At 37.9% G+C, this 13415-nt stretch overlaps 1 protein-coding gene across 4 annotated transcripts in view; it reads left to right on the top strand.

Annotated features, from left to right (window-relative positions):
- CSNK1G1 (casein kinase 1 gamma 1) overlaps nucleotides 1-13415 on the top strand; it is a 104082-nt gene that overhangs the window by 34763 nt on the left and 55904 nt on the right. For all 4 annotated transcript variants that reach the window (XM_007450704.1, XM_007450703.1, XM_007450701.1 and 1 more), the window contains exon 3: nucleotides 2474-2543. In XM_007450704.1, coding sequence (XP_007450766.1) covers nucleotides 2474-2543 — 70 coding nt within the window. The remainder of the gene's footprint in view (nucleotides 1-2473; nucleotides 2544-13415) is intronic.

The raw sequence follows: 13415 nt of genomic DNA, 5'->3' as shown, positions 1-13415 counted from the left end.
AAAAAAAAAAAAAAAAAAAAAAAAAAGACCTCCTAAACCATGAAACTTGTTAAACACTAGCATGAATTAATAAGGGAAGCTGCGGAACTCTCCTTCCTTTGAGCCTATATTAAAAATAGGACAAGTAACCATTGAATGGGGAGAGGACAGTTTTTTTCAACAAATGGTGTTGGGAAAACTGGAGATCCACATGCAGTGAAGTGAGACCCTTTGCATCATACACAAAAATTAACTCAAATTGGGTCAAAGGCCTAAACATAAGAGCCAAAACTATAAATATCTTAGAAGAAAACTTAGGGGAAAAGCTTCATAAGGTTAGATTTGGCAGTGATTTCTTGGATATAACACAAAAAAGCACAAGTAAGAAAAGATAGATAGGTTGGACTTTATCAAAAACTTTTGTGCATCAGAGGACTCTGAACAGAGTGAAAAGATAACCCATGGAATGGGAGAAAATATTTGAGAATCATATATCTGATAAGGAATTGATTCTCGAATTTACCATTTTAAACATTTTTAGTTGTACAGTTCAGTGGCATCAAGTACATTCACACTGGTGTGCACCCATCACTATCATCCATCTCTAGAACTTTTTTTTCACCTTCCTCAACTAAAATTCTGTACTCATTAAACACCAACAGCATTCCCCTCTCCCCCCAGCTCCTGACAATCACCATTCAACTTTCTGTCTATGAATTTCACTATTCTAGGTACCTAATACAAGTAGAATCATGCAGTGTTTGTCCTTTTGGGTCTGGCTTATTTCACTTAACATACCATCCCCGAGGTTCATACATTTTGTAGCATGTGTCAGAATGTCCTTCCTTTTTATGGCTAAATAATATGCCATCACACATATGGAACAAAATGTAGCCACATTTTATTTATCCATCCATTTGTTTATAGATACTTGGGTCGCTTCCACCTTTTGACTATTGCGAATTATATTGCAACAAACATGGGTCTACAAATATCATTTTGAGTCTGAGTTTTCAGTTCTTTTAGGTGTATATCCAGAAGTGGAATTGCTGGATCATGTGGTACTTCTATATTTAATTTTCTGAGAAATTGCTGTACTGTTTTCCACAGTAGCTGCACCATTTTACATTCCCACCAGCAGTGCACAAGTGTTCCAATTTCTCCACATCCTTACCAACACTTGCTATTTTCTGTGTTTTTGATATTAGCCATCCCAATGGATATACAGATGTATCTTTCAGGGTAATGTTTAATTTTCTTGTTAACTAGTTGCCTGATATACTGTCAATTAAGAATGATTAGCCAGCCAATTCTTGAAGTTTGGTATAGAGCAAAGTGTGGTAGTATGGCTGCTTTATCTTTGGGCTCTTTAGAAAACTGTATTTTTAAAAACTTGAACACTGTTATTAATTAAAGTTACACGTTACATATCTTTTTTTTTTTTTTTTTTGCGGTACGCGGACCTCTCACTGTTGTGACCTCTCCCATGCGGAGCGCAGGCTGAGCGGCCATGGCTCACGGGCCCAGCTGCTCCGCGGCATGCGGGATCCTCCCGGACTGGGGCACGAACCCATGTCCCCTGCATCGGCAGGCAGACTCCCAACCACTGCGCCACCAGGGAAGCCCCACGTTACATATCTTAGTTGCATTTACAGTCTTTAATTCTCTAAAGTGTAAAAATAAATATACATAACACTATTCCTACAGCTTTATTCATAATATTGAAAGCTGAAAACAGTTCAAATGTCCAAAAGTTAAGGTTTGTCTGTAGTTAAGGTGTGTCTGTATGTACGCACACACACACACACACACACACACACACACACACACACACACACACTAATATATAGTTTTACTTACTGTTATGGAATGATGTCATCATCACATGTTGAACTTAAAGTCATAGAACACCAAATATAGTATGCTCTCATTTATTTAAAATACATTTTTGAGTCTATGTTATATATAAATATATGTATAAATCAATATTTGAAAGAACATTCACCAAAATGTTAGTAGTGCTTTTCTTTTAAATGATAGAATCTCAGGTTATTTTTACTTTCTTTCTAATTTTTGTGTATATGAAATTTTTTTCCTGAGCATATATCATTTTTCTATAAATAATAAAACCATTTACTACCCAAAATTCATAATAAAACAAGAAGGAAATACTTGCTGGTATTTAATTAAAAAATTTGGCACCTGGTTTCCTAGGAGAATATATTTCAGAAGAATACTTCATGGTGAGAGAGCTATCCTTGAGTGATGTCTCATACGGAGTATTTTTATTTAAATATCCATGGCAGGGATTGTATATAATTCAGCTTCATCTTCCCCTAGATGTGCTTTCAAAGAGAAATTGTGGTAAGAAAATGCTATTATATGTGAATATCATCTCTAAAATATTAAGTGGTCTTAGCCCTGGTTTACTCTGAAAACCTAGGAATGAAAAAACTGTCTAAATCTGATCACAGTTTCTCTTCTTGGGTTTCAGGAACCAATAAAATCACGTGCTCCACAGCTTCATTTAGAGTACAGGTTTTATAAACAGCTCGGCAGTGCAGGTAAGTCAATGTTTCCTCCATTTATTCAGCATATAGTTTAGCTGGAAGCCCTAACATATGTAAATTTTCTCGTCTACCCTTTTTGCCAGACCATGTATCTCCCCTACTTGCTGGATAAGTAAATACACATAGTCAACTAGAAAGCTACTTACTCTCTGGCATCTAGAAGGGCAGTTGAGTTGATTGGGGGTCTGTGCTACCATGCCTGCCCACAGACCAACCTGTGATTTCTTTCATTCACCTGAAATACACATGGTATGGTTTTTGCTTTTTGGTAGTTTATTCATTCTCTTTTCATTCCTTTGTGTACGCAGAAAGAAAGGAGGAGGTGTTGGTAATTTTCAAGCTGTTTTTACCACATTGAGACTATGTATCCATTTTAAAGACATACTACTAAAATATATCTTCTGAAATACCTTAACACTGTCACTTTATCTATTGTTCTCATTAATTTAGAAGACCTATCTATATGATTGTAATAACCTATGACCTATGACCTCTGAGGATTTTTTAAAAATTAAGTTTATAATTTTTAAAAACATTCCTGTTTTTTTACCAAAAAGGTCAAATTTCTGAAATATCTTACTGGCTTGCAGAAAAATATATCGACTGAACAAATGTCACCAACTCTAAGGAGGTTGAACCCATAGGATTCCTGTTGCAGAAGATGAAATCCTTCAGTGCTAGTTTAATTATTTGACATTAATAGACATTCCTCTGCTTTATGCTTCTTCAATGTGACAGTTTTTTGTGAATGACTGAAACATAGTTTCTATTTCAAGTACCATTATTGAAGGTACATTTGAAGGAATTTGAGTTTCACTTCCTAAAATATATACAATTATATAAGAGCCACTGGGTGTTATTCAAGTCATCTTATACCCTGACCATGGCAATAATCAGCCATAGTCATAACGTAGGGAGGCCAGGATGAGCGTTTGTCTTTCATTGAACCTAACATGAGTTCTTGCAGACAGGTCACCTGCAAGTCTTCTTTTAAGCTACGTGTCTTCAATTCCTTCAGTTTTTTGCATTATGTGATTAACAGGTACTTCACTGTCATTGCTCCACTAGGAAGCATGAATGTACACACACACACACTCCTGGTTTTGTGATGTTCCTCTTAAATGAGCCTCATAAAACAGCACCAGTAACTCTGGATTTGGAGGCAGTGGGATTATTATCTTCCTTGATCTGGACACAATAGTTCTATTAATTTAGGTTAGCTATTTTTTTTTTTTTTTGCGGTACGCGGGCCTCTCACTGTTGTGGCCTCTCCTGTTGGGGAGCACAGGCTCCGGACGCGCAGGCTCAGCGGCCATGGCCCACGGGCCCAGCCACTCCTCGGCATGCGGGATCCTCCTGGACCAGGGCACGAACCCGCGTCCCCTGCATCGGCAGGCGGACCCTCAACCACTGTGCCACCAGGGAAGCGCCTAGGTTAGCTATTTTAACAGCCATTTTACATAGTTGACTTTTACGTACTTGTGGAGTTCTACTCAGTTGAAACCTTTATGTCTTTTTTACATAAGCTGCCATCAACTAAGGCTTTCTGAATTTTTCTGGTTATATAATTGATTTTGATCACCAGAACCTCCTAAGTGTCATCTTATTTTATCCCATTATTACTAAGTATTCAGATGCTTTTCAGTCCTAATTCTGTTACTGATGATTACATATTGACTGTTTTTTAATTATAACTGCATATCCCCCCTGCCCCTTCCATAAGACTACTTTAAGCTCCTTAAGAACAGGCTTGTGCCTTCTTCACCCTGGTGTCTCAAATGTATCTCAGGGCCCTACATAGTTCTTTCACATAATAGGAAGCTGGGAAGAATTCTGGTGACAGAAGGAACTTAGGAAGATTTGATAGGCATGTGTTTTAGATTTTTGCCAAGTTATTAAGAAAAATATTCCCTGAGGATGGCTAAAAAAGGGAAATTATTTATTTATGATAGGTAAAAAGTGGATTTATTTAGAGAGATACACATTCCGTAGACAGAATGTGGTCCGTCTCAAAAGGTGAGAATCGCCCTGGGAGAAACACACTCCACAGAGTGTGGGCCATCTCAGAAGGCGAGAGGCCAGGAAATTTATTCTGAAAGTAGATCAGCTGACAAAGTAGACAAGATTTCACCATGTCTCCCTATAAATGTGAGCATGAACACTAGAGCTTCTTCCTAAGTTACAGGCACAAGCATTTCTCTTCCTATTTTTCTAGAGTGAAGTTCCCAGCTGCAAATGTTACTCATCAGTAGTTAATGTATGAGCAGCTAGAGCACATATGCCCTTCTCTTCAGAACCAAGGTGATGTTGTGGCACTGTAAATAAACAACCTTTCACGCTGAAAGCACACAAACCAAAATTATGGAATCGTTGTTTTTACTCACTGGTGCTTTGTCTGTCATTATTCAGCACAGGCCGAAGATTTCCACGATATTTGGGTATCATGACAAGGAATACTTAGGTATTCCTTGTGACTTAGGTATTCCTTGTGACTGTGACTTAGGTTTGTTCAAGGAATTAATCAGAATTTAGGAAATAAATGGATGAAATTTGGGGGGAGAAATGAGTGATTATGAATTTAAAGGACACTGGTACAGTTATTGTGACCAGAGCTTGAGACTTTAAATTCCTAGAATAAGAACTTCTGTGTTGGCTTGAGAATAATTTGACCATTTTTTCCTTAAGTACAAAAGTGTTATTCATTACCTTGCTTTTTGACCCCTACATTGCCCTGACTGTATGATCTGGAAATTCATACCAGTTCTCTACTCATGGGTAGATAGAACAAAAATGGTGGTACTGGATGGTTGTGAACATGGTTTAAGGTGGAGCTCTTCCTGATTGTCCCTTCTTTTCCTTGTTTGATCTCTAACTTCTTCCCTTCTATACCATCGCATTCTCTAGTGGACAGTCACACTTCAAGCTTTCTTTGCTGATTGTAACTTTGCCATCAAGAATTTCAAGACCTGATTATTTACTATGAAGGTTATCTCAGATAATCAGGGAAGGAGGGCCTTGAGAGTCTTGAAACTGAGAATGATGATTTTGGTCTTCCTAAAAGCTGTCATTTTTTTTCCTTTTTTCATTTATTGTAGAAACCAAATTATGAAATATTAAAGGATATTTTGAAAGGAGATGGTGGTCCATGTTCTTATCACCCTAACTCAGCCACATTTTATTTGAATATTTCTCTTTTTCATATGCAGACATATTTCATAGTTAATCTCAGTTCACACGCAATTGCACGTCTTCATTCACTGAACATTGTAACATTTGTCTTGATGCTGCATTAGATACATGTTTCTAATCATTGTATAATATCCTGTCAGCTTTGTAGACCATAATTTAGGCATGCATTTAGTGCTGTCAGACTTGTAGCTTGTTTTTATTTGAAGAAAGCATTTCTTCTATTGATATACCTGAGTATATAACTCAGTATATAACTCAAAACTTTTCCTTCATATGTTCTGCCATTTACTCCGCATATGATACGATGGTGATTTTCAAATGTTTAAAGATCTATTAAATGATAGATTAAGTTTATTCCAAAGGATTCCAGAATAAAAATTATAGAAAGAAATTTCAGTAAGATAAGTTTGACTTTGTATCACAATTAAAACAGTGTGAAAGTAATCTAAGTGTCATCAATATGGGTCTGGGTAAACAAATGGTGATATATTTATACCACGGAATTATCTATTAAAAAGAAAGCAGAGGGCTTCCCTGGTGGCGCAGTGGTTGAGAGTCCGCCTGCCGATGCAGGGGACACAGGTTCGTGCCCCGGTCTGGGAAGATCCCACATGCCGCGGAGCGGCTAGGCCCATGAGCCATGGCCGCTTGGCCTGCGCGTCCGGAGCCTGTGCTCCGCAACAGGAGAGGCCACAACAGTGAGAGGCCCGCGTACCGCAAAAAAAAAAAAAAAAAGTTAATGATTATCTTTGAAGAGAATGATTAGAAATGGGAAGCAGTCTTTAGGTTTACACTTTAATCCTTTCACGTTGGTTGTATTTTTTGCCCTGATCATGTATTATTATTGTATTATTGTTGTTATTATAGTAGCTAATTTTTTAAAAGACTGCAGCAGTGGATTTATGGTCTCTCTCTTACCTCTTCCATCACCAAGCAACCTGTTTCTGTCCCCATTTATCTGGAGCCATGTGTTAACAGTTTCAGGCATAAGGTCAACAAATGATGATAAAGTGGTGCAATACTGTGTTTCCTTTCTTTCCAAACACCTTCTTGTAGGAAGAAAAAAACCAAATTGTGAACCGGAATAAGCTGTCTTATGCAATAGGATTTCCTGTCTCTTAGCAGGAGGGCAGTTTTCAGGCAGAAGTTAAACAGTTATGCGTTCTGGATGTTATAAGGGAGATTTGTGCACTGGGTAGAAAGTTAGATTACGTGACTTCTTAAGACCTGTTTGAACACTGAGATTGTATTAAAAACTTTAAAGACCATGTTACCTTGCAAAAAACATCCTGGTGCAGATATTTATCCTTCGGGTCTTACTCAGTTTCAGAAGATATAAACTTATTTTTCTAAGTTAATTACATCATAAATATAACCCTGGCAAAGTGGACACCCAGTAGTCAGTGAATCCAAATGAGAACATTGTCTACTATTTTCACATATTTGGATGGGTGCGGGTGGGGTAGATTTTTATTTGCAAATTATGGTTCAGTTATTGAGCCTGATATTGCTGGAGAATTTCCAAATTTATTTCAAAGAAAAGCAGTATTTTTAAAATGTGAACTCTGCAACTATATGTAATGACTATGGAAAATTATTATATTATTCTTTTCCTCACTGTTGGAACATCAAAGTTTTAGGTTTTCTCCGGTGACTAAACCAAATACATTCTTCAGTTTTGTCTTATTTTTGCTTCAGTTTTTCTTATATCATTGTTTTGATTTTTCACAGTACAAAGGGCTTTGGCACTGAGCGCAGTTATACTTTTCTTTTCAGGTGTAACTTTGTATAGGTTGTTCTGAGTACACAAGATTAGAAATAAGGGACTTAAAGATTGACTCTGGGTTCCCTGGGGCTGGCTTGCTCTCCTGGTAGCTTCAGTATTTGTTTGGTACAATGGGCCAGCTTCACAAGGAAGAACAGTATTTAATCATGGTAATTAAAGACTGTAAGCCTTGCATTCAGCAGATGAAAGCACCCAGTGAGTTTTAACCATCTTTTTTATTTTTTTATCATTTTCTTCAGTGATCAGTGTTGGGTTAATTGTAATATAGTCACCATGGGTGAGTCTCAAACTTATTTTCCTGTTATGGGAATGTTTTAAGGTTTCCCTGTGCTCTGAGTGTCCTTTTACTTTGGAGAGTATATACATTTTCAGTTTATAAATTTCCCAGCCAACGAATCTTTTATTCATCACACCTCCCACTTTTGCTTATATCCTAACACACAGGAACAGGACATGTGGATGACAGGTTTGGGGCAGAGATAGGCAAAGCCAGTGGCCTCAACAGAGAGGAGCCCTAAACATAAGAGAGGGACAGTATGAGCATGAAGGTTCATAGCTAGATAGGGACTGGTCACATAATACGGGTCAGTATATGTTTGGTAATTAACTAAAAGATGAATAAACCAGAACCAAGCATGCAGCTGAAGTGGTGGGAGAGAGAGGGAGGAAGGGAGAGGGAATGAGTCAGCAAGAGCAGGAGCAAATGAAGGAAGATGGGGGAGGGGTGAATAGGCAAATGGCAAGAAAATAGGATTCTAGAGACAGAAATGAGAGTGCAAGTGATAAAATCTGGTGGAGGCCTCTGAAGTAGCCAGAAGGAGCAATAAAGTTGCCTTCTGTTACTGTTCTCAGAGTTAGCTGTTTCTTAGGAACAGTGGTTTTGAACAATAGCTTTGATATTTTTAGTAAAAGTAGTAGGGTAGGTTATGGTAAATTCCCATCACTTCACTTGGCATTTGGAAAGGCCTAATTTATAATATAAACAGATAATACAATGATCTCTTTGCTTCTGGAGGCTTCTTAATTGTATTGAGAGATCCTAAAGGTAGTAGAAGTACTCATCGTGCTGTGGTTAAACATTTAATTCCACTTCCACCCAGCAACCTGCCTGGGAAAAATTCTCAGGGGCTCTGGGAATAAATATCATATCATAGACAATCTAAGCCTGAGCTGCCATGTCCTGGCTTTCTAGCAGCTCTTCTAATCTGCTAATGACTATTCTGCTTTGGCTTTCTTGTAAAGGAGATGGTAATCCTCAAATTAAAGACCGCAAAAGGGAATTCCATGGCGGTCCAGTGGTTAGGACTCCGCACTTCCACAACAGGGGGTACGGGTTCTATCCCTGGTCAGGGAACTCCTGCAAGCCTCGCGGCGAGGCCAATAAATAAATAAATAAAATCTTTAAAATTAAAAAGACAATAAGATACTTACTGAAATTTCACAGTGTAACAAAGCCCAGGCAAAAATCTCATTGGAAAGAGAAAGCAAGTGAACTTAAGTGCCCACTAGGTACTTTATATGGTTATTTCATTTTCCCATTTTGAGCACAGGGAAGTTTAGTAACTTGCTTTACCCAGGGTCATACAATAGGAAAACCTGAGCTAGGAATGTGTTTATCCCATGTTTTCCTACAGATTTCTGTCTTGTGTGTATACCGAGCAGAGGCCAGATGCCTGGCACCTTCTACCCATTACCCCTTGCCTAATTGTAATAGAATAGTGGAACATAGTTGTTAAAGTGTTAATTGATGCAAAGCCCCAGAACTTTCCCCCAGTGAAACAGTAGGATTTCCTGTTTCATATGGTGCCCCCAAATTTCATGCCTTTGTTACCTCCAAAATCTTGTATGGCCTTGGGTGATCTAGGTTTTGAAACATTTCTTTCCAAAGTAAATTAATCATTTGGGTTGAATACTTGTGCCATGTGTGCAACTGAGGAGCTCAGAGCTACCCCACCCAAGCCATTTTCACCCACTGAAACCTTTATGCTATGAATAAAGTATTCATATTCCATAATACCTATATGGGAAAAGAATCGGGAAAAGAATCTGAAAAAGAAAGAATACATGTATATGTATAACCTGCTGTACAAACCTTTATGCTATGAATAAAGTATTCATATTCCATAATACCTATATGGGAAAAGAATCGGGAAAAGAATCTGAAAAAGAAAGAATACATGTATATGTATAACTGAATCACTCTGCTGTACACCTGAAACTAACACAACATTGTAAATCAACTATACGCCAATAAAATTTTTAAAAGAAGTATTCATACTCTGCAATTTTGAAGTTTCTGGGAAGGAGTGGTTTTATATGTCATCAAAAAAGATAGGAGGTATAGGTTGGTACCACAAAAAGAGCTTTGAATCTAGGCAACTGTTAAATTAACAGGAACATGGTTCTACTTCAAGAGAGAAATAAAGCATAAATCTGAAGAAAATCATGAGAAAGTGTGAGATTGGCAAAACCGTCCTATAGTGTTGTGGACTTCCTTAGGAGTAAATTATAAACAGGCTGGGCAAACACAGGAAGCAGGACACAGGAAAATAAAAAATAAGAACATCTGAAGAGATGCTGGAAAGATGGGGATTTTACTGAAAATAGAAGTGAATCTTAGAACAAGAGTAGTTACGAACAAGTAACATGGGTCAGCTTAGATGTTCAATAGTTAGGAGTGCTTTAAGGAAAAGAAACGTTTTCATCTCCAGTTGGGCAGAAAGTTTTCATAACAAGAGAAGAAAGGATGAAATAGTGAACTTGGTAAAAGAAAGTGAAATCTGGATTCTTTCTTGCCATATATAAGTTTTTCAGAAGTCTCTCTGCCAGAGGTATTACAGAGAGAGGAGACATATACCACTAAATTCAGGGAAAACCAATCTTAATTAGTATAAGTGGGCAGTCTTGAAATTACATTTTGAGAACTGGAGATTTAGACACTTGCCATCTCTAATTATAGGCAGTGTGCATAAGTGGAGACAGCCAAGAATGGGAGCAAGGAGAATAGTTTAGCCCAAGTTTTCCCACTGTTTTTCTGTGACTTACTATTAACCTTGTGCCCCTGCTATGCCTCAGTTTCCTTATTCATGTAACAGGAAACCTCCTCTTTCTTATTGAGTTTGCACAGCTTCTAGGGATGAATGAGGTAATGTCTGTAAAGGCCTTGAATCCTTAAGGAAAAAGTGCTATATAAACACAAGGCAGCATTGTTTTACATTGAAGCCAAAGATCTAACTTTCCATAGAAATGGAAATATCCTATTTACATTTCTTATAGCTTTGAAAAATATCAGAATGAAGAGATAATAGTTTCATTTTTGAAGAATTTTTGATGGATTCTCAAACAATAGTGACTTAATATTTCTCAGTCCTTTCTCTGACTTAATAGAGCAGAATTCTGCTGTGGTGCACCCATCACATCTGTGATCTTGAGGGAGATGTTTGTTTCTTTCAGAGGAGCTGAATGTGGTCGTGTTGAAATACAGTTATGAGCCTGCTTGGTGAGAATGACCACTTTTGCTTCTACAACTCCACAGCCTTTCCTCCCAGTTTGGAGGGGACACTTGGCCACAGCCATCTTGTACTTCCTGGAAAAGAACCCCAGAAAAAAAAAATCCAATTGCCATACATATTTTTGTTTTGTGAAATGGAACTGAAACCACCATGCAAGGTCCAGGCCAACGGATTCATTAATATTTGGTCCTTACCATAACTGGATTCATCTCTGAATTCTCAAAGGAAGTGGTCTTATTAGTGATGAACTACCGAAACATCACAAGTAAGGTTTATTACAGTAGTCTGTGGGAATGTTAGTGAATGTCATTGCCCCCCAAAATGAAAGATACAAATGGTTGGGCTGCCTCCTGCCTCCAGTGTAGGAGGTGAGATTTCTTAGGAAGCCAGACAGTGTAAAGGGACAGATAGTAAATATTTTAGGCTTGGTGGGCCACTTGTCTCTGTTGTAACTATTCAACTCGTGTTATCTGTATTCAGCTCTTGTTGTCCTTGTAGCACAAACATAGCCATAAACAGTTTGTAAACAAATGAGCTATATTCCAATAAAGGTTTATTCATGGACACTGAAATTTGAATTTTATGTAATTTTCACTGCTGAAATATTCTTCTTTAAATTTTTTTCAAATATTTAAAAATTTAGAAACTATTCTTAGTTCTCTAATCATGCAAAAGTAGTTGGGCCAGATTTGACCTAAAGGCTATAGTTTGCTGATCTCAGCTCTAGCATGGCAGCTACCAAAACTCCTTATTCTTTTTTATCGCTTAGTTCAGTTTGCATAATATAAGAATTACCTCGAGACTTCCCTGGTGGTCCAGGGGTTAAGACTCCATGCTTCCAATGCAAGGGACATGGGTTCAATCCCTGGTAGGGGAACTATCCTGCATGCCGAGTGGTGCAGCCAAAAAAAAAAAAAAAAAATGGAATTACTGCAAGGAATACTTCCTTATTCCTTATATATATTCCACCCTTTTCTAAAAAATAAATTTATTTATTTATTTATGGCTGCGTTGGGTCTTCGTTGCTGCGCACGGGCTTTCTCTAGTTGCGGCGAGCGGGGGCTACTCTCGTTGCGGTGCGGGGGCCTCTCTTGTTGTGGAGCATGGGCTCTAGGCACGCAGGCTCCGTAGTTGTGGCTTGTGGGCTCTAGAGCGCAGGCTCAGTAGTTGTAGTGCACGGGCTTAGTTGCTCTGCAACTAAGTTCCCAGACCAGGGCTCAAACCCATGCCCCTGCATTGGCAGGCGGATTCTTAACCACTGAGCCACCAGGGAAGTCCACATTCTACCCTTGAGGCACTGTAATGAGAGAACTTACAGAGAGAGAGCCATATCCCTCATTCTGTGGACTTTTCACAGTGTAATATGCTGCTGGATTGTGAACTTTTTTTTTCCATTTATTTTATTGAAGTATAGTTGATTTACAATGTGTGTTAATTTCTGCTGTACAGCAAAGTGATTCACTTATACATTCTTTTTCATATTCTTTTCTATTATGGTTTATTACAAGATATTGAATATAGTTCCTTGTGCTATACAGTAGGACCTTGTTGTTTATTCTATGTATTATAGTTTACATCTGCTAATCCCAAACTCCCAATCCATCCCTCCCTTACCCTCCTCCCCCTAGGCAACCACAAGCATGTTCTCTATGTCTGTGAGTCTATTTCTGTTCATTGATAAATTAATTTGTGTCATATTTTAGCTTCCACATATAATTGATATCATATGGTGTTTGTCTTTCTCTTTCTGACTTACTTCACATAGTATGATAATCTCTAGGTCCATTCATGTTGCCACAAATGGCATTATTTCATTCTTTTTTATGGCAGAGTAGCATTCCATTGTATATATGCACCACATCTTCTTTATCCATTCATCTGTTGATGGACATTTAGGTTGTTTCCATGTCTTGGCTATTGTAAGTAGTGCTGCAGTGAACATTAGGATGCGTATATCTTTTCGAATTATAGATTTCTACAGATATATGGCCAGGAGTGGGATTGCTGTATCATATGGCAACTCTGTTTTTAGATTTTTTGAGGAACCTCCATACTGTCTTCCATAGTGGCTGCACCAGTTTACATTCCCACCAACAATGTAAGGAGGGTTCCCTGGGTTGTGAGCTTTTTAAGGGTGAGAAGCATCTTTTATTCATTATAGTAGTATTTGCATATCACTTAATCCAAAGAATAGACTCAACAAATGTCAAATTGATGAAATCTCAGTATATAAACTCTTCCAGCAGGATTTCACTGGCAGTGAGATCACCAAGTTAAGTGGCAGCTTCTTTCTTTTATGTGTACACTCTCCTCTTCAAGTTCTCAGCCTCTTCTTTATTTGCTTATGCTAGCAATTCTTTTTTTTTTTTTTTTTTTTTT

Source organism: Lipotes vexillifer, unplaced genomic scaffold (genome assembly GCF_000442215.2).
Source record: "Lipotes vexillifer unplaced genomic scaffold, Lipotes_vexillifer_v1.1 scaffold1019, whole genome shotgun sequence".
NCBI classification, from domain to species: Eukaryota; Metazoa; Chordata; class Mammalia; order Artiodactyla; family Lipotidae; genus Lipotes; species Lipotes vexillifer.
The sequence above is the reverse complement of the archived record's forward strand: the minus strand, read 5'-3'. Positions and strand labels throughout refer to the sequence as shown.